Here is a 27,356-nt window from a genome sequence, read left to right as displayed (position 1 = left end):
AGAACATCTCTTTTTTCTTTTGGTGTTAGTTCTAGGTAGTCTTCTAGGTCTTCATAGAACTGATTAATTTCAGCTTCTGGGCATAGACTTGAATTACTGTGATGTTGAATGGCTTGCCTTGGAAACAAATCAAAATCATTCTGTCATTTTTGAGGTTGCACCCAAGTACTGCATGAAATTAAAAGATGCTTACTCCTTGGAAGAAAAGTTATGACCAACCTAGATAGCATATTCAAAAGCAGAGACATTACTTTGCTGACTAAGGTCCGTCTAGTCAAGGCTATGGTTTTTCCAGTAGTCATGTATGGATGTGAGAGTTCGACTGTGAAGAAAGCTGAGCGCCGAAGAATTGATGCTTTTGAAGTGTGGTGTTGGAGAAGACTCTTGAGAGTCCCTTCGACTGCAAGGAGATCCAACGAATCCATTCTGAAGGAGATCAGCCCTGGGATTTCTTTGGAAGGAATGATGCTAAAGCTGAAACTCCAGTACTTTGGCCACCTCATGCGAAGAGTTGACTCATTGGAAAAGACTCTGATGCTGGGAGGGATTGAGGGCAGGAGGAGAAGGGGACGACAGAGGATGAGATGGCTGGATGGTGTCACTGACTCGATGGACGTGAGTCTGAGTGAACTCCGGGAGATGGTGATGGACAGGGAGGCCTGGCATGGTGCGATTCATGGGGTTGCAAAGAGTCGGACACGACTGAGTGACTGAACTGAACTGAACTGCATTTTGGACTCTTTTGTTGATTATGAGCGCTACTCCATTTCTTCTATGGGATTCTTGCCCACAGTACTAGATATAATGATCATCTGAATTAAATTTGCCCACTCCCATCCATTTTAGCTCACTAATTCCTACTAAAAAGTCGATGTTTATTCTTACCATCTCCTGCTTGACCACATCCAATTCACCTTAATTCATGGACCTAACATTCCAGGTTCCTATGCAATACTGTTCTTTGCAGCATTTGATTTTACTTTTATCACTAGACACATCCACAAATGAGTGTCGCTTCCTCTTTGGCTCAGCCGCTTCTTTCTTTCTGGAGCTATTAGTAGCTCTCCTCCACTCTTCTCCAGTAGCATGTTGGACACTATCATGTGTAAAATAGCTAGTGGGGAGCTGCTGTATAACACAGGGAGCTCAGGCTGGTGCTCTATGATGACCTAAAGGGGGACTCAAGAGGGAGGCAATCTTCTTCTTATCACTTATTTTTATTTATTTATTTATTTTTGGTTGTGCTGGGACTTTGTTGCTTCACGAGGGCTTTCTATAGTTGTGGTGAGCAGGAGCTGCTCTCTGGTTGTGGTGCAGGGAATTCTCATTGCAGTGGCTTCTCTTGTGGTGGAGCATGGGCTCAGTAGTTGTGGTGCATGGATTTACTTGCCCTGTGGCATGTGGGATCTTCCTGGACCAAGGATCAAACCCGTGTCCCTTGCATTGGCAGGCAGATTCCTATGCACTGTGCCACCAGGGAAGTCCTAAGAGGGAGGAAATATACGTATAACTATAGCTGATTCACTTTGTTCTACAGCAGAAACTAACACACTGTAAAGCAATTGTACTAATAATAAAATTTTAGAAATAAAGGAAACTATCTAAAAGTGGTTTAAAAACTCCCATTTTATAAACAGAACATATAAACATTGAGGAATAAAATGACAATTTGGCTTGGCAAGTTTAGTATAGTACAACTAAGTTGAAGAAGTAGGTAAAATTATTTCTGCAAAAGATAATTTCTTTTTTTTAAATTTCCTGTACTTTCTAGGTATGTATGATTAACACAGTACAGTGGCCATCTCTCTCTCAGGGTCCTTCAAGTGGTGAGGATTAAATGAGTTAATATTTCTAAAGCTCTTACAATATTGCCTAGTATGCAATAACTGCTATGTAGGTATTTAATAAAATAAGTTTAATTCCAGGTCTCACATAAGCTGAATCATGACTTGACTGTTAAGTCTCTATAAAGCCTAGAAAGAACAAAGGAAATTCTGATTCTCTTACGGTTCTTCAGGAGTTTCCCTGATATCACTGAAACTAATGGTGCTTGCATAATGGAGGCGAGTGCTTCTCATTAACTATAGGAACTCTCATTGGATTCTCTTTATTTTTATCTCCTTGCTTTTGTCCATTCACTTTCTTTGGTCTAGTGCACCCAAATGGATGATCTAACAAATGCGCTCCAGACAAATACCAACAAGGTTGCGGGATTTAAGAAATGAGCGGGGATCACAGACGTCAGGGCATACAAATTGGGAACGAAAAAACGTGGAAATCACGTGTTTCTTTTTTCTCTTGAATACCGGCCCAAACTCCTCCAGAAAGATGATGCTCCAGTGTCTCCAAAGGATTGGTTCTTTTCAAAATCCGGCGCCAGGTTGCCGGGACCAATGCAGAGGAGAAAAGCGCCCTGCTCCCTGGAAACGCTCCTCCCCTTTGAAGGAAGTTGGCGGGGCGGGGCTCCCACGCATGCTCCGTGCCCGCAGGCCCATTGGCGCCGCTTGTGGGCGCATGCGCAGGACCCAGTGGGTGCCCGGACGCGGAAGACCTGGCTTTGCTGAGGTTCCCGCTTCGGCAGCGTGGGAGGAGTGAAAGGCTGCAGGTTGTAGATATTGGTCTTGGCCCCGAGGGGTTCCCCCAGGCCATTAGAACCCAAGAAAGGAAAAGCAGGCACAGCGGCGGCGGCTGGCCAAACCCCCGACCTGTCTTCCAGGCAGGGAGGGGGTGGCGAGGAGGGGGAGCAGCTCGGATAGCAGGGCTGAGGAGCCTCCGGAACCGGGTCACGGACCATGAAGGGCTGGACCGGCTCCCCAAGCATGGGGAGCTGGAGCCGCCGAGGCCGCCCGGCCGGGCCCTGCCCGACTGTCAGCTCCTCGGTGCTAGTGCTGCCCGGGCAGCTCGGGTATCTGTAGCGCGGCCCCGCTTGAGGTCGTTGGCCGAAAGAGCAGCATGAGTTCCGCTGCTGCCTAGTTTCCACACCCCTCCCTTGTCTTCTCCCTCGTCCTGTCTCCTCTTTCCCAAACCCCGTCCTTCTCTCCCTCGCTCCCGTGCTCCTCTTTTCCCTCCACCCTGCCCTCCTCCTTTCCCTCCACCTCCTCTCCCCTTTCTGTCCCCCTCCTTTACCCTCTTTGTCTTCCTGCTTTTCCTTCTATCCTTTTCCCCTCCCTCTTGCTCTTTTCCCTCTTCCTTCCATCCCTCTTTCCCCCTCTCTCTTCCTTTAGTCTGTCACCCACCACCACCACCTCTCCATCCTCCTCCCCTCCCTCACTCTCAGCCTCCCTTCATCATCCTCATCCTCTTTCCCTCCTCCTTCTTTCCAGCTTTTCTCCGCCCCGCCCCCGCCCCCGCCCCCAAGCCTCCGCCCCTTAGCCCCCGCCCCCAGCTGCCAGTCCCCAGCAGCTCAGTCCTGCAGTGAGAGTCTTGGGAGTCCTTAGCTAAGCACCAGGAGCAGAGCACTGTCCGCGTGCTGCATGCAAGCCTCCGACATGGCTCAGGAGAAAATGGAGCTGGACTTTGAGCCTGACACATCTGATGGGGGCACCCTCAGGAGATCCAACAGCGCTCCCTTGATCCATGGGCTCAGGTGAGGACGGTTGGGGAGGATGGAGTGCAGGGTTCAGGAGCTCCTCGACCCGCTGCAAGCAGTCTTCCTTTCCTCCAGTGAGAGTTGGAGCTCATATGAGTTCACCACGCTGAGGAGGTGGGGACTTGTCTGCTTGACAGTGACTTGGGTCCCAAGGTAGAGTGAAAGTTTGACCCTAAACTCTGGGCAGTGTGGGGAAAATGGGACTCTCTCTACCTGTGGCTCTGTTGGCCCCTCTCAAAGGAACTACAACAGGCTTCTGGCTCTTCTAACAGGTTGCCTTGCCCTGCCTAATTTACACCACTGAATGTCAGACTGAAGCCCCTGGAACTAGAATTGCAACTTGACACCTGTCTCTAAGAGCTGCTATTTCTAAGCTTAGTTTAGGAACCCTGGCGTTAACAGAGGTTTACTTCGATAAATCACAGTTTATCTAATAACTTGTAATTAAATGCCACATTCATGTCCTATTAAGTGATTCAGATTTGTCATAATGTTTTCAGATCCTAAAAATGCCTGAAACACATTCCAGTCAATAAAAAAATGAAGGGTGGCATGTAGCTTAGGTAAGTGAAAGTGCAGGTTTTCAAAAACAATAGAAAGAATCGACTCTAGAATTTTAGTGGTAGGTTCTTGTGTTTGCCTGCCAGTAAGTCACCAGAGGGTCTATTTTAAGGCGGACTCTTGTGATAGTGAAGGTTAGGTTGGCAGACCTCTTGAGCCTATTACATTTCACTTTTGTAATTAGACAATTCATTTTAAAGCCAATTTGTGAGACCCTGTAGAAATGGAATGACTCCAAAAGGGGGGATGGGAGTAGAATTAGCCAAAACACTAATCAAGCACAGTGAAGGCAAAGAGAAAGGTAATCCTTGTCTATCAAGCTGATTATGATATCCTTATTTTGGGGAAAAAGCAGACTTACCTTTTGTCTTTTATTATATTTCAACATTGAAGGAATGGTGAAGTGACTCTTTGCTTTCCTAATTGTGTCCTCAGCTCTACATTAATTTTTGATACTATAAAAATAAATTGGTATTTTTTTGAATCTTGTAAGCCGGCAGTTGTTGGGGACTGGCGTGATCCTGTTGACGTGCATTTAGACTGTTGCTGCTTTTTTGCTTCATGATTTAAGTAATTATTTGAAAGTAGCATGATGTGACAGGAGAAAGAGTGAGGTGACCAGGCCTAGTCCCAATTTTCTCCCTAACTGGCTATGATTAGGAATGAGTCACTTGGCCTTTCTGAGTCTCTGTTTTCCAATTTAAAATTTCAGAGAGCTGGATTAGGTGATCTCCACCATCCAGGTGATCTCCACCATCCACCAAGCCCAATACAGTTCGGCCTTGAAAATCCTTCTTCGCCTCTTGTCCTGGGCATGGCACTCTGCTCAGGACTGCAAGGGTGACCAAAACACCTCTCCCAAGGGGTTTAAAACACATGCACACTTGCCTTTAATAAAAGGTGAAGTTGGTGTCTCAAGAAGCATCTGGTTTCCCATTGTACTCTTTGGGTGCAAAGAGGGGAATAATAGCATTAGGTTTGTGGAATGAAGAGAGGCTTGTGGAGGGTCTGACATCTGAGATGGCTATTGAAGGATAGGAAGGGTTTTGACAGAGAGTGGTGGGAGGGAGGGCATTTGAGGCAGAAGAGGCAATGTGAGCAAATCTCTAGGTCTGTTGATGTAGTTGAACAGCAGGGTTACAGAGTAGCACAGGTGTTTAGGGCAACAGGGGGAGATGTGCTGATAGGGTTCCTACTGGGCACGAGGGCTCCCTAGCTCTACTCACGTGACAGCACACGTAGGCAGTAACGTTTACAGGTAGATCCTCTGGGGTAAACAGATGAGGCTACTGGTGTCTGGTGGTAACTGGTTTGGGGGCGTGAATTCTGACCAGAAGGAACTGGAGGCAACCAGCCTGGAGCTCCGCCCCATACCTCTTCTAGCTGTCCCCCAGCCCAGAGGAGACCAGTATCTCAGCCAGCCTCTCTTCCACAGCACACCACTGGGGACTTTCTGCAGAGGACAGTGAGGAGTTGAGGGGCCATCGAAGACTTCAGTGTTAACCAGAGAACTGGCATTCATACAGCCGAAGGATATCTTATATGAGAAGACATAAATCATTTTATTTTTTACTTTCCAGTGACCTTTCACAGGTTTTTCAACCTTACACGTTTAGAGCTCGGAGGAATAGTACAACTGTCATGAGCCGTCACAACTTGGTAAGTATAGGAGTAAGTATCCTTAGTGGTTGGGATTGGAGGCGACACTTTCAAATGTTGTTTTTTTTTTGAAGTGGTGTGCTAGGCACCACTGCTTATGAAAGAAACAAATGATTTTACCTGTCTTGTTTACTGCTTATGCCGTGGCCATTTTCAATTTTTGGTGCAAAAAGAAAATCTGGTTAAAATTTTTTCTTGACTGTGGGACTTGGTATTTTTAAGCACTGTTCATTGTTTTTTGTCACTACTTGCATCATGGTTGTGAGGTAAGAAAGTGTTAGTCGCTCAGTCGTGTCCAACTCTTTGCGACCCCATGGACTGTAGCCCACCAGGCTCCTCTGTCCATGGAATTTTCCAGGAAGAATACTGGAGTGGGTTGCCATTTCTTTCTCTAGGCAGTCTTCCCAACCCAGGGATCAAACCCTGGTCCCCTGCATTGCAGGCGGATTCTTTACCATCTGAGCCACCAGGGAAGCTCAGAGGTAAGTCAGGATTAACTTCTAATTCTATCTGAGAATAGGTCTTTATTTGTCCTAGGATGCAAAAATCATGTATATGGTAGCAGAGTATTTATTTTTGTTGGACAGAGCTATCTATTTAAAGTAAAGTCTACTTGAAAATGCTTGTATTTGCATTCCCAGTAGAGGTGCTGATGGTGACTGGTCTAGATAGCCAGAGCCATCACGGATCACCTTTTTAGTTGGTCGTGGTGGGAGAAATTATGAAGAGGTTTTTATATAGTAGCCTTTCAACATGTGGAGTCCACTTATCCAGTAATTGCAGTGCCCCGGAAGGTATGAAGTGTGAGCAAATAGGCCTCTAAATGGCTGAACCAGATTTCCATAGTCTGTGCACAAAGGTTCATCATTTTATTTATAGGAGAGGCTCTCTGACCTCTGAATCATCTAAAATTTATGCACAATTATAATAAGCTTTGAACTCAGTAGTGTGTGAGAAACAGCAAATCGGAAGAAGTACATTTGGGTTAAAGGTGTATTAGCAGCTGCTAGCAAGGGAGGACAGGGGAAGACCGAAAAGCAGATAGAGGTTTTTACAAAATTAGTCTGTGGCTTAGTATTAGAGCTGAGAGCCTGTTAATAGACCCTGAGGGTGTCACTGGCATCGAACTGTAGAATAATTGATGTTCCTACAATATCTGGGTCATTAACCTTTTCTTAAATTGTAGTAATACTTACACTTATATGGTATTTTACATGTTACAGAGTACTTTCACACATTTAATTCTCATAGCAACCCCTATGAAGTAGGCAGGGCAAAAGATGTTTTTCCCAATTAAAAGAGGCGGCAGCTAAGACTCAGCCGATCAAAGTGACTTGCTCCGAATAAGTGGCAGAGCTGGGGTTAGACTAGACATCTTCCAGTGCTATTCTGTTTGGTAAAATCTGTTTAAGAAAGGGACGGGGGATAGAACACTTTTAAGATTTCCAGCTAAAGTGGCTACAGATACTTCAAGGGGGAAATGATAGCTCTCTGGAGGTTTGGTTTCCTGCACCTTCTTCCCTGAGGATACTAGAAAATAGAACTACTCGTTTTTGCTGTGTATGTGAAAAATCTTTCTACGTGTTCTACAGCTGTGTTCCTGATATCAATAGCATAGCAAAGAAGGGAAAATGATTTTGCCCCTCTGCACTTCACTTGGCTATTTTCTAAGATGTGAAGATTCTTAGCATCTAAGATTCTTAGATGATTCGGGGCTCATCTCACTAATAGCCTTCCTTCTGGCTGCACTAAAATGCGTGAGTTTGCTGAAGGGATGTTTGGATGCACTCTTCTTAATTGATCCCTATGCTCTCTTCACTCTTTCCCCTTCTCCTCTCTGGTTTTCTGGTTTAGGACACCTTCCCCAGCACCCTTTGGCTACTTTTTTCATAATATTGATTACACCGGATGTATTATGTCACCACAAGCTCTACAGATCTTAATATACTTACCTATGTCCCATCTTGGCTCAGACGGCAAAGCATCTGTCTACAATGTGGGAGACCTGGATTTGAGCCCTGGGTTGGGAAGATCCCCTGGCGAAGGAAATGGCCATCCACTCCAGTACTATTTGCCTAGAAAATCCCATGGACAGAGGAGCCTGGTAGGCTACAGCCTATGGGGTCACAAAGAGTCGGACACCACTGAGTGACTTCACTTTCACTTTTTATGTCCCATCTTAACCTGCACAAAGTGAGGTATTGCAGACTGAAATGGAAAGAGGTGCGGTTGGGGGGCTGATGAAAGAGACATGCAGAAGTAGGATCTGATTTGCTGATTAGATAGAAAGGCAGAGGGAAGGTGTACTCAGAGTGACTGATATTTTATTTCTTGGTGACCATGTTTCTTCTTGCCTTTATTCCAGATAGGAATTGAGAGGAATTAGACATTTGAAGGGCAAACAGTACATTCTTCCCTGGAGTGTTGGGTTCAAGGAGTGTTGGGTCCAAAGCAATATTCAAAATCTTCTCAAAAATGGCAGTCCTCCTGTCTCACCTCCTTGCACTTTCAGCAGACGACCTGAGCCTTTTCACTTTGCAGAGATGGCAGACACTTCTCTTAGATAACCAGTGACCTTCTTCTCCTGGAAGTCTTTCCATTCACATGGGGCACTTTCTGCTAATGGTTGGGAAGTTGTTGGGCTCCCCTGGACCTTTGCTCAGTCTGTTGTCTCTGCTCTATCTTGTGTCCTCTGTCCCTTCCTTGCTGGCTCTTTCCCTCCTGCCTTCTCCCAACTCACACATCCCATATCTGGAAAACAAGCCTCTTTCTTCATAGGTCTGTCTTTGCCTTTTTCCCTTCCTCTCTCCGAGTTTTTTCAAAGCTTAATCCACACTCAGTTCAGTTCAGTTCAGTTCAGTCGCTCAGTCGTGTCCGACTCTTTGTGACCCCGTGAATCGCAGCACGCCAGGCCTCCCTGTCCATCAACAACTCCCGGAGTTCACTCAAACTCGTGTCCACCGAGTCGGTGATGCCATCCAGCCATCTCATCCTCTGTCGTCCCTTTTCCTCCTGCCCCCAATCCCTCCCAGCATCAGGGTCTTTTCCAATGAGTCAACTCTTCTCATGAGGTGGCCAAAGTATTGGAGTTTCAGCTTTAGCATCAGTCCTTCCAGTGGACACCCAGGGCTGATCTCCTTTGGAATGGACTGGTTGGATCTCCTTGCAGTCGAAGGGACTCTCAAGAGTCTTCTCCAACACCACAGTTCAAAAGCATCAATTCTTCAGTGCTCAGCTTTCTTTATGGTCCAACTCTCACATCCATGCATGACCACTGGAAAAACCATAGCCTTGACAGATGGACCTTTGTTTGCAAAGTAATGTCTCTGCTTTTCAATATGCTCTCTAGGTTGGTCATAACTTTCCTTCCAAGGATTAAGACACTCAACTACCTCTAATTCCTTGCCAACAGTTCATCAGTTTATAATCTCAAGACACTTATCACAACTCCATTCAAAAACCATCCTGTAAAATCCCCCAGCACCCACTTGACCACCAGTGTCAGGGACCTCTTTTCTGGTCCCACTTGAGCTCTTTGCTCTGTTTCACACCATTAACTGCCACTTCTTTGAGGTTCTTGGCTTTTTCCTCAGCCCATCCTTTGCTCTCATTGCTGGTACCAGACACAGCTCTGCTGTTCTCTGTCCCTCTTCTGGGTCGACTTTCTAGTCCTGTCTCAAATTAACCAGTTGTGTAGGATGTAGACCTACCATCTAAACTGGTGACTTTCTCTGCAGTCAGCTTCTGGCAGTCCTTTGGCTTTCCTGATTATTTTGCTGCCTTTGGGGTTTGTTTTGTTCCCCGATGGACCCGTTCATGCTCTCTGTCCTACTGTCCTGATAGAGTCTTGCCTGCCTTATTTACTGGCCCCGTAGTTTAGCATTTTTTTCAAATGGCCTTATCAAGAGTTCACCAACAAACATGTATTACTTTCGTAATGGAAAAGAAATACTTGTGAAAAGAATTTTACTGGTAAAATTTTTCTCTTTTTAAAGCCTAGGAGAGGAAGAAATAAAAGAAAGGGGTGGGAAATGAAGGGATCTCTTTTGAGGTAAAATCTTATTTCAGTGGTTAACTAAAAAATTTTACCTGAATTAGCTTCTGCCTAAAACACTTAGTTTTTTAGTTTATCACTCCTTTATAATACTTGCCACAGTTCAGTTCAGTTCAGTTCAGTCACTCAGTCGTGTCTGACTCTTTGCGACCCCATGAATCGCAGCATGCCAGGCCTCCCTGTCCATCACCAACTCCCGGAGTTCACTAGTATTGTTTAAAGTTTTGATAGGATAGGGGCTCTTGTAGCAGGATAATTGTCATATTTTGCTTTATAGTATTACAGATTCATTCACCTTTCATCATCCCCCTGCTGTTAAGATGTTAGTATGAATTTTACTTTACATTTCATGATCAGATCATGGTGATTTTTGAAGGAACATATTTTGGTACCCAAATCATTTCGTCTTTGTGTTATTAGAAAATGATCTAAAGGAAAGCAACAGTTATCTTTAAAATGCACCTTGCCTCTACATTGATTTTTTTTTTCCTGAACTAGTAAGCTTTGTGGTGATAGCATTAATGATCAAATTTTAGAATTGACTTGGATCATGCAAGTAAAATCTCCTTATTGCAGTTTTTTAAAGTGTTTCAGTAAACATTAACTGTAAATAAAATATTATTGTTGTTGTTCAGTTGCTGTGTTCAACTCTTTGCAACCCCATGGACAGTAGCACACCAGGCTCCTCTGTCCTCCACTATCTCTCAGAGTTTGTTCAAATTAGACAAAATATTTTATTGGGCTTATTTGCTCATCTTCCTCCATTGGTGCATTGGTAATAAAAATGAATAGAATGAGGGTTTTTGCTTTCCCCTCATACAGAGTTCCTTATTTTAGTTAAGTGGGGTAATGGCTATTTCTAAGACCTGGAGTCTTTTTTTACATAAATGTACACAGCTCTGCATTCATTTGGGAAAAATGTTAAAGTCAGTGCCTGTCTAGCGACAGATGGTGCTTTGAGGTTGGACACCTGGTGTACTTTCTGAAGACTGAATGTACTGCTTCTCTAGTGCATTAATGTTCAGTGATTTAAAGAGCTCGATTTCTCAGAAGAATATGAGAAATTATCTAGGAAGAGGTTGTACACTGGCACTGACAGCAGACCACAGCTTTGTAGTTCAAAAAATAGTAAATGTTGACTTTTTCTTTCCAGTTGCTGTCAACCTCACCTAATCGGATTCCTAGCAGCAGACTGCATCAAATCAAAAGGGTAAATTTTACTTACTGGCTCAGATCTGTAATTTTCTGCATTTTGCATTTTGATTTTATCTTCACCTTGCAGAATTAGGTATTAAAAGTGAGTCAGGCTGCCACTCTGGTTAGTTATAGACAGGTTGAAATTCTTCTGAGTGGGCAGATAAAATACAGATGTGGCATGGGTGACAATCTTAGAATGTCAGTCCTGCTGTACTCTGATGATGTCAAATGAAGTAGAAAAGTCCTTTTCGTTTCCTTGGAAATAGAGAACTGTGTGGATAAATATTCTGTTTTCAGCACATGTTTGTCTTTGTAGGAGGAAGGCATGGACATAATGAACAGAGAAACTGCGCACGAAAGGTTAGTGCTTCACAAGAACAGGGTGTGGCCTAAGGTATGTCTTGTTTACAAGCTCTGATGGCTGTTCATTTTTGTCTGTTTTAGAGAAGTGCAAACTGCAATGCAGATAAGCCAGTCATGGGATGAGAGCTTGAGCCTGGTAAAGTTTTCACATATCTGCTTGTTTTTTTAATTTTCTAGAGCCCACTGTATTATTTATTGGCTTCATTCACTTTTGGCCCTCCTGTTTCCAAATTTGAATTCAGCATTTGTTCTCTGCTTTCCCACCAGAATATGAAATTACAACTTTTAGGAGTGTATATCTGTAAAAGCGTAGGTGTGTTTGTGTAGTAAAGAACAGTGATGTGTTGACTTGTGAATTATGAGGAAATAACACTTTCTTTTTACAGAGTGATAGTGATTTTGACAAGCAGGAGAAATTATATTCTCCTAAAAGGATTGACTTCACTCCTGTTTCTCCGGCACCATCACCCACCAGAGGATTTGGAAAGGTAGGTTCACTGATGAGATATTAACTCTCTTTCACACACTGAGCTGATCACTTTCTAAAATGCACAATACACAAACACAAATCACCTAATTTTTTATGAATTCAATGACTGGAAGGAAAATTAATTGAAGTCTATGGTAGTAATTTGAGAAAAAATCTGTCACTCTATCTATCCATCCATCTGTTCTCTCATAAACATATATGAGAGACAGGTAAGTAGTTCTAAAATGTTTTTGTCATTTTGAGAAGAATCTTTTGAAAACTGGAACACTAGAACTATTTTAATATATGTTTTTTCCTAGCAATGTTTTTCACCATCCTTGCAGATGTTTGTGAGCAGCAGTGGGCTACCACCAAGTCCCGTTCCTAGCCCAAGACGCTTTTCCACGTAAGTAAACCTGCTTTTTCAATGTGGATGAAAGGCTGTTCATTAAATTTGTCTCTCTGGTGAACTTTTTCTTTAGCATTTTATTATGGAAATTTCAAACAGCAAAGCTGAAAGAATTTCACAGTGAGTGTCTATATACCTACCACCTATATATTCAACTGTTAACATTTTACCAGATTTAATTTTTGAGACATAGTGCCAGTTTATGTTTAGTTTACATTTCACGCATATGGAAATGTATTCTTTATAAAAGTAAGGAAAAAAATGTTAGGCCAGTCAAAATCCCAAATAACTTATTTATAAGATTTATCTTTAAGAAACAACAACTGTTGTGGATATTTTATCTTAGGAAATGAGTTTTTAAAAATGGCTTAAAATGCCGTGTTATTCCATATTGTCATATGCCAGGTCAGATCATGTATTGGCATTTCAATTACTCAGCCTACAACACAGATATTGTCCATTTCTCCCTATATGGCTATAAACTGTATTGATTTGCCGAAAGTACTTACTGTTATCCTGTTTGTTCTTTAAAGCAGGAGAAGCCAGAGTCCAATCAAGTGCATTAGGCCCAGTGTTCTTGCTCCTCTTAAAAGAAAAGGTATGCCTCACCCTTCTGCTGTTAAACATAGTCCAGCTTGAATTACAAATTAACAGTTTCTGTCTGAAATTAGTTCAAAGCTTAACTCCTTTTTTCTAAAGAAATAGTGCAATGTTCTTTTCCAATGTATGCTTTAGTGATTCTAAATTCTGGGAATTAGTTGTTAAATACCGTCTGTATTTTTTTTACATTTCATAACTGAGTCTTATTCATGTATTCATATAATCAATACATGTTTGAGAAATTTCGCCTCTCAGCAATCTGAATATAAAAGAGATATGTTGATATGTTGCAGAAGTATGTGTTAATGTCATAGCAAATAAGTCCATACACATGCTGTATGCTCAAATATAAGCCACCACCAAATGACAGCTTGCCAAACAGAACAGCCTCCCATTCAAGTCTCTGTAGGGTTTTTAATAATAGAGTGCTCTGTGTGTGTGGTTTATAAGAAATACACTTTCTTTTTTTCTTCTTTTAATTTATGCTTTAATTGAAGTCTAGTTGATTTATAGTGTGTTAATTTCTGCTGTACAGCAAAGTGATTCAGTTATACACATATATATATTCTTTTTTATGTTCTTTTCTATTATGGTTTATTCCAGGATATTGAATGTAGTTCTCTGTGCTATACAGTAGGACCTTGTTGTTTATCCATTCTATATGTAATGGTTTGCATCTACCAACCCCAAACTCCCAAGGGGTGCTCTTTTAATTACATTATTTTAAACCACAAAGCACTAAATGAAAATGATCTCACTCAGTGCTAGTTTTAGATGCTCATAGAGGGCACCCAATGGAGTCTATTTAAAGAAAGGCAAAGAAATTTAACACGAGTTTAGTCGTTATTCCTGGGGATATAACCGCATGATTGCAAGTGTTGGATGTCATTTTAAATGAAAGTTTTAATGATAATTCTAAAAAAGCAATTTAGTAAGTTTTTGTGTGTGTGTGCAGATCACCTTCAGGGCTAGTAAACAAATCAACTCTTCTAATGTTAGGTAAAGTGATACTTGGGGCTTTGGTGAAAACTTTCCAATAGTAGTATCATACACAGATTCAAAAGTGCTATATTTCAGACAACTTAAAATTAAAGATGGTGTGCTCTGGGGAACAGATGCTGATACAGTGACAGGATTTGTATTTAGTGAATAGATTTTACTTTATAAATAAATAGTCTTTTTCCTTAATGCTGCAAGGAATTATTTACAGTCCTAAGAACCTTCTCAGGAGCTATGATGTAAAAGTAAAGCTTAGAAATTAAAGCTAGTATTGTTATTAGTATTAATTTTAAATATATTATAGGAAGTTGGTGGAGCTTAATATGGTTGTTCCATTTCAAAGCTATTCCAAAATATACCAGCAGATGGAGGGATTCTTTGCTCAAAAGGGCTAAAGTCTTTTGCTAATGAAGTGTTAAAAGCCTGGCAGCAGCTTTGAAAAGCTGCATATTAAAGCATGGAAAAAAGCAAATGAAAATATAACCTTTCTTAAATTTCAGTAATTTTCAGGATAGCTCCAGAGGAAAGATAATATGAATTAATTAATAATATGGGGGAAAAATGAATGTTGTGTTTGTTCTTCCTTGATCTTTTTCCATCATAAGACTCTTGTAGAGGTTTAAGTTCATGGTTGCTAATTTCCTAATGGAGTATAGATAAGCCCATTAATTAAATTGTCTTTAATGTTTGATTTTAAAGCTCAGATAAAGAGCTTTGAAACCAAGGTGTGTATGTGTTTTAAATCATAGCTTATTTGGAAAGGAGCTTTTTCTGTCTAATTTAGAGTTGTTAGTCTTTGGTCTCCCACGGCAAAATGTTAAGTGTTTTTTCTTCCAGTGTAAAGTGTTTCTATCCGCAGTTCTGAGAAAATCTACAGGATTGAAGTAGCCAGTACAGCATTAATTTTGTGAACTAATTAATAATTGCTTTTAATTACAGATGTGCTTTTAAACTTGTATATTTTCTAATCTTCATTTTCACTAAGTAGCCTAAAGCTATCTTTGATTTGTATGTTCTTTATCAGCCTGCATACTTTAGAGTCCATTTGACTTCATCTCAGGAAATGTTTTGATATTAAAATATATAACATCAAGAGTCTTTACTAATCATCTAGCATAAATTGTTATTCACTGGGAGCTTCAGCTATTAGGGGATACTTTTTTTCTCTTGTGGTTAGTCTTGATTCATTTTGCCTAATGAAGTCAGTGTTTTACTCTTCTATTAAAGAAATTGACTGTGTGGACAGCATGGTATGTACAATAAATGAGAAGGTATTTTTAGGGCTGCTGACTTTTTAGTTGAGCTTATGTGGCAATGTATTTCTTCTACATTAAAGCACATAGAAAAATAGCTTTCAAGTAACAGCCTGAAGTATTCTGATCTTTGGTCGCACAAAGATCACCCCATTTTAGCAGCAAACCTGTATCTGTAAAGTCACATTATGGTAGTATCAACTCTTTCTGTTTTAGGTGAAATGGAGACCGAAAGCCAGCCCAAGAGGCTCTTCCAAGGCACCACCAATATGCTGTCTCCGGAGGCTGCACAATTGTCTGATCTCAGTTCATGGTAAAAAATGAAATAAAACCCCAAAGATATGAAGGGATGATGTATTTGAAAAGAACCACAGCAAAAATATATTGGAGTGATGTAAAATATATTCAACTTTTTATCCATGCTCCCTAGAGGTGAAATCTCCATGGAGGTATAGGCAGTGTAAGAAACTAGATTGTTTGAAAGTCAGTACTACCTTTGGAAGTGTGTGTACCTTTTTGACATCTTCACTTTCCTGCCTAGCTCCTGTTAGGTCAGCCTCTCGATAGTTGCTGTTGATCTCGGAATGTGTCGGTAGCTGGATGGCATGAGAAAGAGTTTCTGGGCTGTCCTGGGTAGTGTGCCTTGATTATAACTGCTCTGCCTGTATTTTGTATTGGATTGCCCAAAAAGTTCATTTGGGTTTTCCCACATATTGAAACAAAGTTTTTGGCCAAGGCAATATTGTATCCTTTTAACTTAGCAGAGAACACCAGCATTTCTTAAGCAGGTCATTTTCTAAATAGCAACTATCTGTTGATATAAAATCTTTTTTGAATATTTTGGGGTATTCTGTCACAATCCTAAGGTTTCACTTAAATAGTAACATTTCCAGATTCCTATGGTCTGTTCACATAACGTCTTTTTTAGTTTGACTCATCTGAGTTTAGAAGTTTAGCTTAAGGCCCTTTAGTGTTTTTATGCAAAGTTAACTTCTTTTCCTATACCCAAAGTTGAGTACTTGTATTCCAACCTGTATTGGGAGGAAGGGGAAGGGATTATAGCAGTGGCCAGGTGATATTTGGAAATCTTTGAGTACCTTTCCATCAACTTGTGTATATGTGTGTGTGTGTGTGCGCACACACATGTGTATGTGTGTTAGTTGCTCAGTCATGTCTGATTCTTTGTGACCCCACGGACTACGGTAGCCCACCAGGCTCCTCTGTCCATGGAATTCTCTAGGTAAGAATACTGGAGTGGGTTGCTGTGCACTCCTCCAGGGGATCTTCCCAACCCAGGGATCAAACCGAGGTCTCTTGCATTGCAGGCGGATTCTTTACTGTCTGAGCCACCAGGGAAGCTCCTTTCCATCAACTTGCTGAGTACCTATGTTGTAGATGCAATTTGTAGAGCCTTTCAGAACTTTTTGATTTGAGTTTTATGGCTAAGGATTTTTTAAAAAGAGCCCCAGAGGGCATTCACTTTAAAAAGAATGATGTCCTCTAAATGGAAGATGTATGTAAGCCACTTATAAGTTATACAGACTGACAATTATTGCTTTCCAATCACTTATTCATTGTTTTGTCTAAGATAACCCCTGCTTCTTGTTCACCAAGAAGTCACAGATTATTCTGGCTGATTCAACTCATTGATCAGTACTGTTCTAACCTTGGAACACATGCCTTTTAGATTGTTCTAGCTATTTTCAGCCCCACACTCTCTCTTCTCTCTCATCCCTGTCTGTCCTTGGTAGCTTAGTGTGCTAATTTTGGTATAGAGTGCCTTTCCAGGTATGTAGATGATTGCAAAGAGAAAACTTCAAAAGCTTGTTGAGAGGACTAGCAGGTGAAATTCTATACTGAGTGGAAACTGCATATCACTTTTATGGTAAAGTAGGTTTTAATATAGGCACATGACATTATAAATAGATTTGCTTACCCAGTTACTAACCCAGTAACCAAGTTCATGTTAAAAGATAAGAAAGCATTCACCAAGTTAAAAACATACAGGGTGAGGTGATTTTTTTTTTCAATATTGTCATAGGGTGACTGTGCTCAATGCCATGAAATAGGTTCACACAAGTAAGGAAGGAAAAGAGAATGTATGTTTTTTACCAAGGGTCCTCTCCTTTTGTTCAGATGTTTATTCCTCTGAGTAGCACAATCTAAGCTGTCTATAATGGTGACTGTTGTGAGGCTTCTGTGTTTATTTGGCTGTACCACATGGCTTGTATGATCTTAGTTCTCTGACCCGGGATTGAACCCAGGCTGTAGCAGTGAAGGCCCAGAATTCTAACTGCTAGGCTACCGTGGAACTCCTGTGAGGCTTCTGTTTCTATTGCTACCACCTCTGTCCTCTGGACGTGTGACTGGCTGTGGGAGTCTTGGGAACATCAGCACTCTTGCTCTGTAAACACAAAAAGTACTGCCTCTGGATGCCTCTTTTCCTTTATTAACTGACTTTGTTAGAATGTCAAAGAATAATGTACAGGCAAAAGGGAGAAGATGAAAAAGAGATAACATAGCAGATCATTCACAGCTAAAGAACAAGGAGTGGAACGGCCAAGAATTGACTGTTCCTAGAATATCCATCTATAGAACTAAGATTTTTAAAGAACAGTGCACAATGCTGTATTTTATTAATGCCTACCTTTATAACACAAACATAAATAAGTGATAATGATAGTAAAAAAATTTAACTGCAAAGTAAATGGGCATATTTGGGACTAATAAGAATATTAATGAAAACAGACCCAATACAATTTTGCTACAGGGAATAGTAGTAGAAAATTTCTGGTTAATAGACTCATAAATTTGGAGTACTCAAATTATCTAAAACAGTAAAAAAAAAAAAGTGTCACCTCACATTGGAGAGGTTTGCTTTATTCATGGCTACTCATAAAGTGCTAATAAGCCAACATACAGCTCATGCAATTTTTTAAAAGAAATTTAATACTCAAAATTCACAAAACTCAGTGTCAAAGATATTAAGGTGATTAAACTTTTCAAATGGTGTTTTTAGTAAGTTTGTAGCATCTGGACTTCTGAGGATATGAAAGCTGACAATTGCACTAAGACTTCTGGAACACCTTGTATACTGAGATTCCCGACATTTATGTCTATAGTTAAGAGAATTTAAAAATGAGTTATTCATGATATGTAAAAATCAGATTCTGCTTTTGCAGATAATTTTTTATTCCTGTCTCTTAAAAGGAGTTTCATTGATCAGACATATTCTTAGAAATGAGGACAGAGACAGGAACTAACTGTGTTCTTGTTTCTGCTGCCAAGGATAACAATCTACTTGATAACTAAAGGAAACCATTCTTATACATTTTAGGGAAGAAATGGTATCAGATTATTAGTAGGTATTATCTCAACATTTCAGTCATTATAGTTTGTTCCCTGCCCCATTCCACAAAGAAAAGATAGGTTTTAAAACTTTAAAGTTTATATACTAGTAATGATCTGTAAAATTTTACATTTTTGAAGTATAAATTAAATGAGAAGTTTGAGTATGGACCTATATGGTATATTTATTTATTTATTTTTAATTTTTTTTTTTTTTTTTTTTACTTTACAACACTGTATTGGTTTTGCCATACATTGACATGAATCTGCCACGGGTGTACATGAGTTCCCAATCCTGAACCCCCCTCCCACCACCCTCCCCATATGTACTTTTTACTAAAGATTCTGCAGTCTTTGCTGACCAAATCTGGGGAACTTTGCCCACCACAAGGCAAGGATTATGTCATTCTGCGTTTAGTCCTTATGAACATCAAAGAGTTTGACTGTACCTCGGAAGTACACCTTTGCATGGTGCTTTGATTCTTTTTGCATGCTGGGGACTCTTGTTCTGCTCCTCATTCTTTTGAGAATAAAACTGTCTGTGGCATGCTGTGTAAAATAAAGGCATTTTCAGAGCTGCTAACCATGTAGTGAAGATTATGTGATACTCTGTTTCTCCTACAAAAAGGAAAACGTCTCCCATGAAATTTCTTGCCCAGTGCTTTAGTGTTAACATGACTGCTGACTTACCTCTATGATTTTTTAAAAAAAATATTTTTCATTAGATTTATCTTAGTAATTTTTGACAGTATTTTTAATGTTCTATGTGTCATGGCAAGAAAATTTTATCGTGAAAATATGGCATGTGCAAAGAATAAGTTTTAATTGTAATTTGATGATAGAAATGTTTACATTATACTTGAAGATTGTTTATGTGAGTAGCTTAGACTTCTGTGCTGATACTTTTTATTTGGAGTGTTTAAAGAGTATTTTTAATTAAAAATGTTTTTTTCCCATTTTACTGAGTATTACTCATATACAGCACTGTATACATACGTTTAAGGTGTACAGTATAATGATGTGGCTTACATACATCATGAAATCATGACCACGGTAGGTTTAGTGAACATCCATCATCTCCTATAGATACAAAATTAAAGAAATAGAAAAAGAAATTTTTCCTTTTGATGAGAGCTCTTAGGATTTGACTCACAACAACTTTTATTTGTAACATACAGCAGTGTTAGTCATCTTTATCATGTTGTACATTACATCCCTATGTGCTGATACTTTTAAACTCCTGTCCCCAAAGTGACAGTGGAAATGATCATATTTAAATGATCTTAAAAATATAGAGGTTATATAGCAAGATAATGCTGGGTCTTCATAAGGTAAGCTAGTAGAGACCAGAGAACATATACTATGGACCAAGTTAGCCCCCACCAAGGGGTCAGGGGCTGCCCTGTAGTCTTACTTTATGCTAAAATCTGTGCTGGGCTTGATGGGCTATGGCTGATTTCTAACACATTTACCTACCTGCCATTCGTCTCACAGAATCCAGTTTACTGACTGGTCAAGGTTCAGAGTGGTTCAGCCAGATGGATAGTAGCATGAGTCACACTGGACAACCCAGTTTTGTTGTTACTTTATCATTGAATGCTTTGATGATTGCCTTAGCTTTTTCACTTTCTTCCTTAGCTTTTCCCCTTTCTCCCTTAGCTTTTTTAGACAGAGAGCACTACTTTAACAGTCATAAATATTTTTGGTGGTATGGTTCAAATGGTGTCTCAATTTGTATAGTCAGTGGCTGGAATGAATTAGTTTACTTTTGTTTCACGTATTCTTATATCCAATTTGAATTATTTAGGTCCTTTGCTTTCCTGCCGTTGTTTGGCTTTGGGCCATTAGTCTAAGGCTCATTAGCACCTCCACCAGAGCTTAAACTGGGGAATAAAAAACAGAAATTTAAATTGGACCATACATTTTGCTTCTGAAGCCCTAGTAGAAGGTTTAACAGCAGACACTGAAAATCACTTTTGTACAGTGATCTCTCTGTGGCTTGCAAAATCACATAAGCCTTGCTTGTGAATATATTAATAATGTGTAATCTGTGACCTATAGTCACTGCTTCTAGGACCATGTATAGTAGTGCCAGCTTACTTAGAAGAGAAACTGGATTTTAGTTTAGTGAAAATATCTGGTTAAAGGTTTACCAGGCTCTGAATCTAAGTTGCACTGTAGACAAAATGCAAGTATGCTATTCTTTGTCAATGAAACAAAATTATATATGTTTATACTTAATACCAGAGAAGAAATTCCTAAAAATAATATATGAAGTGAAATGTTCAGACTCTTTTTCTTTTTTTGTAAACATCCCCATTACCTTATTTCTTTAAGGTAATCAACAGTGTCAGAAGACCAGATTTCACAGCATGAGTCATGTTCTGTGTTTTTGAATGAATACAGATTCACCAGGCAAGCAGGTTTTATTGCAAATGGAATCTTTTAACCCAGGGCACACCATCAGTCTGCTTAGAATAAGAAAGTATTTATATTCAGATTATCTGCTTGGTGGCCAAATGTTAATCCAAGCCTGTTTCTTCCTGCCAACTAGCAGAGAGCGTGTCCTTCGGCTTCCCAGCCACTATGTGCTTTAGGAAAGTAAATTCATTTTAATATTAGTCTAGGCAAAATGCTGCAGGAGGAAAAATCACATATGTTCCAAAGGCAAATATAAAGGTCTTTTGATTTTCCAATGTCTTAGATTATCTGTGCAACTTTTTTCAGTACTTTGAATAATTTCATATTTTAGACCCGTTTTGCCGTTTGGTTGAAAAAAATACTAGAGCCAGCTAAATTTTCCAAACTTCTTACTTAAAAGTGGTATTATTAATGATGCATTTGACAGCAGTAAGCATAGAGTAGGAGGACTGTGGAATATACTGTTTCCATTTTTATTTTTACTTTTCCAAAGGCTATTTGTATTCTGTTTCCACCTGAAAACAATCCACAAGCAATAGAAAAAAAGGACATTTTGAAGGAAACTAGAAGAGTAGAGAAACTGGGTTAGGGAAAGTTACATTTTATTAAGGGTGGTACAGAGCCCAGAAACTTCCAAATGAACCATAGGTTATTTAACAGTGGAAATATATTAATTTGGAAATTTATAGAAACATTACTATTAAGGTCATAATGCTTAGTCTCAGAGCAATTAGATCAGGATGGGCTTTTGCAAAGGAGCTAGTGATCAGACTTAAACTAGAACCCATACTTGGTGATTCACAATTCCTTCTCCAATCCTTTGCTTTGTTTCCTTTTCAAAAATAAAAAAAAGTATGGGAATTCCCTGGTGGTCAAGAGGTTAGGACTGTGCTCTCACTGCCAAGGGCCTGGGTTCAATTCCTGGTCAGGGAATTAAGATCCCACAAGCCTCGTGGCAGGGGCAAAAGTTAAAAAAGTAAAAAGTATGTCTGTGTAGATCCTAAAACTGCCTGACTCCCTCGCCAGCTTTCTCTCATCATGTTCTTGCTCTTTGTGCTGTAGCAACAGTATCCTGCTTTTGGCTCCTAGGCATACCCATGCTTCTTCCCCAACTTTACCCAGTTAATGCCTACTCATCTTTCAGATGACTGCTCAAATTTCACTTTGAGGGAGCCTCATTTCTCCGTATTCCTCCAAATTAGATCTGGTCACCCATGTTATATACTCTAGGAACCCCTTGCATCTTTTCCTGCTTTGATCACAAATTCGAATTATATATTTATTAGTATGGTTATTTAAGTGTGCGTCTCCTGTACTATACTATAAATTAGTGCAGGCAGGGATCATGTGTGTCTTATATCCCTTTGTATTTTTAATATCTAGCATACATTCTGCACTTGGCAGGTACTCAGTAAATATTAGAAGAAGTGAAATGAGTGAATTCAGGCCAAATCTAGAGCATAGAGATTACATGTTGGATTGATAGGAGTCACAGCTAGGAGGGCAGCCTGAGGTCAGATTGTGAGGGCTGTGAATTGTGGCTGCTAAAGTCTGAAGCTGGATTCATGACGCAGGTGAGCTTGATTGTTGGGACACATGGTCGCCTGGACCAGATGGGTCAGGTATCCCCAGACTGGGTTCTGGAGGCTCTTGATGCCCAGATCAGGAGTCTTAGTGGAAGGAGAGGAGCAGAAGCCAGTTATCAGGATTAAAGGGGCAAATAGTCTGTGAGGGTACTGAGACCATGGATCTAGAGCATTCCATGTAAATGCTTGACTGGATGGTAACTGAAGGAATTAAAGAAAGGAGCCTTTTAGGAATAGGAGGGAGACGTTTGCATTTTGAAAGTGAGAGGAAAGGAAATAGTCTAAGAAACTCATAAAATCAGAAGAACATAAAAGGCAAATGATGGAGGAGAGTAGGAAAAAAAATGTGTCTTTGAATCTAGGACCTCTTGGGAGTGGGGAAGTGACAAAATCCAGAGCAGTTGAAAGATGGTTCGGCAATGGAGGGACAGTGAAGCAGTATACTTGCTAGAATACTTCCAACAGTCCAGGGTACCTCCAAGAGTAACCATTCCTCTTACTCGAAGGCTGATAGAAAGGTAAGAATATTAATATAAAGATAAAAATAATTTTAAAAAGAAATACAAGGGTAGAAATCTCTTGAACTGAAGGTAGGGGAACTCCCTCACAGAAACCATGACACATCCAGAGGAACACTTACTGGTACATCGGACCTTCCAGTGCCTCCAGGAGAGCACCCAAACAATAAAGAGCCTTGAGTGTCTGACTCGGGCTGTGACGTTGTCCTCTCTCAGGTATCTGAACATAGGACATTCTGTAGTTTTGCTGTTGCTTTTATGCTTTTTATGATTTACCAGTGCTGTACTGACCCATGTGTTCTTGAAACCATGTCGTTGCATGTTATGTTTGCCTTTACCCTGATAGATGCATCTGCTTATAATTCTTTTTGCTTTGTCCTCAGTTCAGATATTTTGGATGGCAGTAATAGCGGCAGTGGCTTGTCCTCAGAATCGCTGGCTAAAGGCAGCACAACCGCAGACGCTCCAGTAGCATGCTCCAATTCATGCTCTCCGTTCATCTTGATGGATGATCTCTCACCCAAGTGACTTACCCATTTCTGATTCAGTGTTCTAACTGCTGTTTCCTGCATAATATATTCAGGGAGGAACGCAGAGAACTTTGATCCATAATGAGGATTAAAGTGTTACTGATCTAAACCACTTTGATGCCGTTATGTTTTGGCACCACTTTTCTCTAAAGTTTGATTTTACAAGTGTAGTAACTTTACTTATGTTTCTTTACGCTGATCTCATTTTGAGCTAGTAATGAAATCTCAAATACTCATTTTTGATTGCTTAGAGTATATATATATATATATATATATACATATAATTTCTCAGTGCTTCAAAGAGCACCTATTTTAGAATCTATAGTTTAAGGAAAGCACTAATATGTATTTTCGATAATGGTTCTTTTCCCCAGCAGTGACATGACAGCTGGAGTTGATCAGAAATTCTCTTGCTTGAGAGATTTTTGTTGTTGTTGTTCTCTTTGACTACGTAAGTCTCAAATCTCTTTACCTCACAATATTAGATTAATTGCTTTTGATGAATGATATTAAATTTTTATTTTTCTGCATCAGCTTAAAGTACATTATTTTGTTTCCCTTTCCTGTTTGACCCGCTTCCTTGCCATTTCTCACAGAGGGGAAAAAACATGTCGTTGCTCTCATTACTATCCATATCGCTTCTTTGCTATTGGAGTATAGGATGTGAGGATTGATTATAGTGCTGAGAATGTAAACAGACTTACAGGATGCTGGATTTAGTCACCACAGCTTCTTATGACTTATCTACCGCAGTTGATATTGTTATCCTCAAACCTGTTGCCCTAAGGAATATATAAAATATTGTTAATGTTTCTAGGTGGTGTTTTCAAGGAGAAGAAATTCCTGCCTTGACCAGATGTGTGGAGCACCTACAAATGAATGAATAATGTTATTTACATACAAACCACTATGTAGAAAAGCATACATGGAGCTTGACAGCTTGTCTCTGGTGGTGTAAGGAGGCCTGAAGGGCCTTGGCGTTCAATGTTGTGCTGTTATAAGCTATTTATCGTAAGGTAGGCTAGAAAAGGGGCTTTATGTGTCTGATTGCTACATATTGATTCTATTGCTGCTTCTTTCTGACTACTTTTTTGTCATTAGAGTCGTTTGTTTTTGTCGTGTGGTGAGTGGTCCTGTTGACTGTATTTTGATTGTTGTGTTGCCACCAGAATCCGAATCCAGCTTAATAAAAGGTCAAGGAAGCTTTTAGGAGCTACCAAAGTCAGTGTCATTGTGCATTCTGTTTTTAAGAAGCTGTTTGAGCTGTCAACAGTGTACATGATAGTAAATGTGCAGTACCATAAGTTATTTAACGTTTAAAAGAGGAAAATCGTGATAGAGCTGTTTTAAAAACCTGAGTGTAATCTATTGCTATTTATTATTTAAAACTGTGCAAAATGTCCGTAGATTTCTTACAGTGTTCAGACATCGTGGTTGGGTTGTCGGTATTTGACATGCAAATTTGCCTGCTAGGACCATAATATTCCATTTTTAAATGAATGTAAGAAATGAAAACTACTGCATTTATGTCTTTTGAAGGCAAAGATCCTTGAATTTTAAAGGAAGATGATGTACTTTGAGGGTGCTCACAGACTAGTAATACCGTAGGGCTCGAAGGGAAGCCTGTTCTCTCTGAATTATAAGAAACCATCACTTAGCTTGCAGTAAGTAATTCTGTTACAGCATCAGCTGTGTTGTTTATTTTAAATTGTGATAACCACCATCATGGCCATTAATGGCTTTATCTCTCATATTGGCTTTCACCTGTGCAAAATCCATAATCCTTCAAACTTAACATGAATGTATATATTATGAAGATTGTTCTCTAGGATGCCATTTTAAAGAAAAATTACTTCAATGGTATGCAGTATGTTTATTCTGTTTATGAAAGAACCATGTTAAGAGTTTCTGCCTATATAATACTGAGAGATGGTTTTCTCCTATAGGATATTTATCCACCTTCTCTCTACTGTCTTCTTTGCCTTAAGGGACACTTTTAGCCATCATTTTTTGGCTCTAATTTAGGACTCTTGAGACATAACCTTTAGAATGTAATGATATTTAAATTTGTTTCTGAAATTCTGTGGTGGGGTAGACTTGGGATAGGAAAATGAAATTAATTGTTCCACTGGTTTGAGAACTAGGAAGCAAGATGATTCACTTTACTATTTAAGCCAAGGTTCATTTTTATCATTTAAAGTGACTAGAAAGTTAAGTTTCTGCAGGGGTTGTTTTGGAATAAATAAAAGATAGAGATGCTAGCCTTCAGATGAGCTTTGGTGACAGTACTTTATTTTTATATATAGTCTAATATTTGGAAAGTCATCATTGTTATAAAGTAAAATTCTCTCTTCCTATTCTAATACTATATCATGTTTCAAGCTTCTATTTGAAAACAAGTATAAGAGATGACATGATAAGAAAATTTAATAGATGCTCTTTTTGCTTGATTGACTTATATAATCACTATGTTTCATGATAACTGCTTTTGGAATAATAATAAGTTTTGTGAAATGCTGACCTTGTGTATATCTTAGAATGCAAAATTAATAAATTGTGTACACATGCATAAAATTCTGTAAAATTTTTAGCCTATTTCTTTTATTCTTACTATTCTCTGCCTCCATATCCCAATATTGCGTTCTCTGTGTGTGATTGCAGAGAAATTTTTAATAAAAGGATATCAAGAATACAAAAGAACTAATAGCTGTTTTGAAATTTGGGCTGTTTCCCAAAACAAAGAGAAACCTCTCCACATAATCTGTCAAATTTTCAAGAGCATTTGTAGAATTTGACAATTTAGAAGGCTCTTGCCAAGGCCACACATATTTCTTACTTGTTTTGGATTTATTTTATCTTATGTTTTTTTTACATATTCATAAGACTCTGCATTGTTTTTGGAACAAGATTAGGGGTGGGAAGACAGGCGAAAAAATAAAAGCCTTTCATGCATGACTCGGGTTTTAAACACTCAATTTTCTTTTCAGTATTTAAAAAATATTAATATATAAAATATTTTATTTCACATTTAGAGAAAAGCTGCAAGAGTATCCCAAAGAACTCCCATATATTTTTCATCCAGATTGCTTGGTTGTTGATATTTAACCACATTAGTTTTTATTTCTCACACTTTATGTATGTGTGTGTGTCATACATTTTTTTCTGAACCATTTGAGAATGTTATAGACAGGATACCCCATTACTCTTAAGTGCTTCAGTGTAAATTTCCTGAAGATGAGGACATTCTATGTAATCACATTGTACTTTCAAAATCATGGCATTAACCTTGATACAAAACTATCCCACTTAGTATATAGACCCTGTTCATATTTTGCCTTTGGGCCCAGTAAGGCTCTTTTAGCGATGAAAAAAGTTTTCTTCTGGCCTAGGATTCAACCGAGGGTTATGTGTTACACTTAGTCATTATGTGTCTTTAGTCTCCCTCAATCTGTAAGTCCCCCAGTCTTTCCTTGTCTTTTGTGATCCTTATAGTTTTGAGAAGTACTGGCCAGTTATTTTGAAAAATGTCCTTCAATTTAGGTTTGATATTCCCTCATTATTAAATTCAGGTTTATGCATTTTGGGCAGAAACAACCACAGAAGTGGTGGTGTGTTCTCAATAGATCATTGCAGGAGGCCCATGGTGTCGCTTTGTCCTGTTACTGGTCAATCCTTTGGTGAAGGAGATATCTGCTGTATTTCTCCACTGTACAGTTAGCATTTTCCTTTTGAAATTTGTAAAATATTTTGTGTGGAGGTACTTTGAGACTATATACATATACAATTTTCTCATCAGACTG

At 39.5% G+C, this 27,356-nt stretch overlaps 1 protein-coding gene and 1 non-coding gene across 15 annotated transcripts; both read left to right on the top strand.

Moving 5' to 3' along the window:
• Nucleotides 1-3,488: 3,488 nt before the first annotated feature.
• On the top strand, nt 3,489-26,063 carry PABIR2 (PABIR family member 2). Of its 14 annotated transcripts, none has more exons than XM_068962070.1 (10): nt 3,489-3,586; nt 5,731-5,809; nt 11,017-11,073; nt 11,377-11,420; nt 11,505-11,559; nt 11,810-11,911; nt 12,237-12,298; nt 12,838-12,899; nt 15,370-15,466; nt 24,374-26,063. In XM_068962070.1, the coding sequence occupies exons 1-10, from the start codon at nt 3,489-3,491 to the stop codon at nt 24,441-24,443; spliced, it is 726 nt and encodes a 241-aa protein (XP_068818171.1). In that variant the 3' UTR covers nt 24,444-26,063. The 14 variants fall into 14 exon arrangements, with proteins under 14 accessions (XP_068818171.1, XP_068818167.1, XP_068818169.1 ...); XM_068962066.1 differs by having other exon boundaries at nt 12,835-12,899; XM_068962068.1 differs by having other exon boundaries at nt 5,731-5,821; nt 12,835-12,899.
• Nucleotides 18,988-19,127, top strand: LOC138072104 (small nucleolar RNA U109). Its single transcript, XR_011144252.1, has one exon. It is a non-coding gene; the product is annotated as a small nucleolar RNA U109 (small nucleolar RNA).
• Nucleotides 26,064-27,356: the final 1,293 nt, after the last annotated feature.

This window comes from Capricornis sumatraensis, chromosome X, assembly GCF_032405125.1.
Source record: "Capricornis sumatraensis isolate serow.1 chromosome X, serow.2, whole genome shotgun sequence".
Classification (NCBI taxonomy): domain Eukaryota; kingdom Metazoa; phylum Chordata; class Mammalia; order Artiodactyla; family Bovidae; genus Capricornis; species Capricornis sumatraensis.
The sequence above is the reverse complement of the archived record's forward strand: the minus strand, read 5'-3'. Positions and strand labels throughout refer to the sequence as shown.

Bases quoted from the DNA above. Each gene is read 5' to 3' on its own strand.
- PABIR2 (XM_068962061.1), top strand. From the start codon at position 3,489: ATGGCTCAGGAGAAAATGGAGCTGGACTTTGAGCCTGACACATCTGAT. The intron at 11,074-11,376 runs GTAAATTTTACT...TTGTCTTTGTAG, and splicing joins GACTGCATCAAATCAAAAGG to GAGGAAGGCATGGACATAAT. The intron at 12,900-15,369 runs GTATGCCTCACC...TTTCTGTTTTAG, and splicing joins TGCTCCTCTTAAAAGAAAAG to GTGAAATGGAGACCGAAAGC.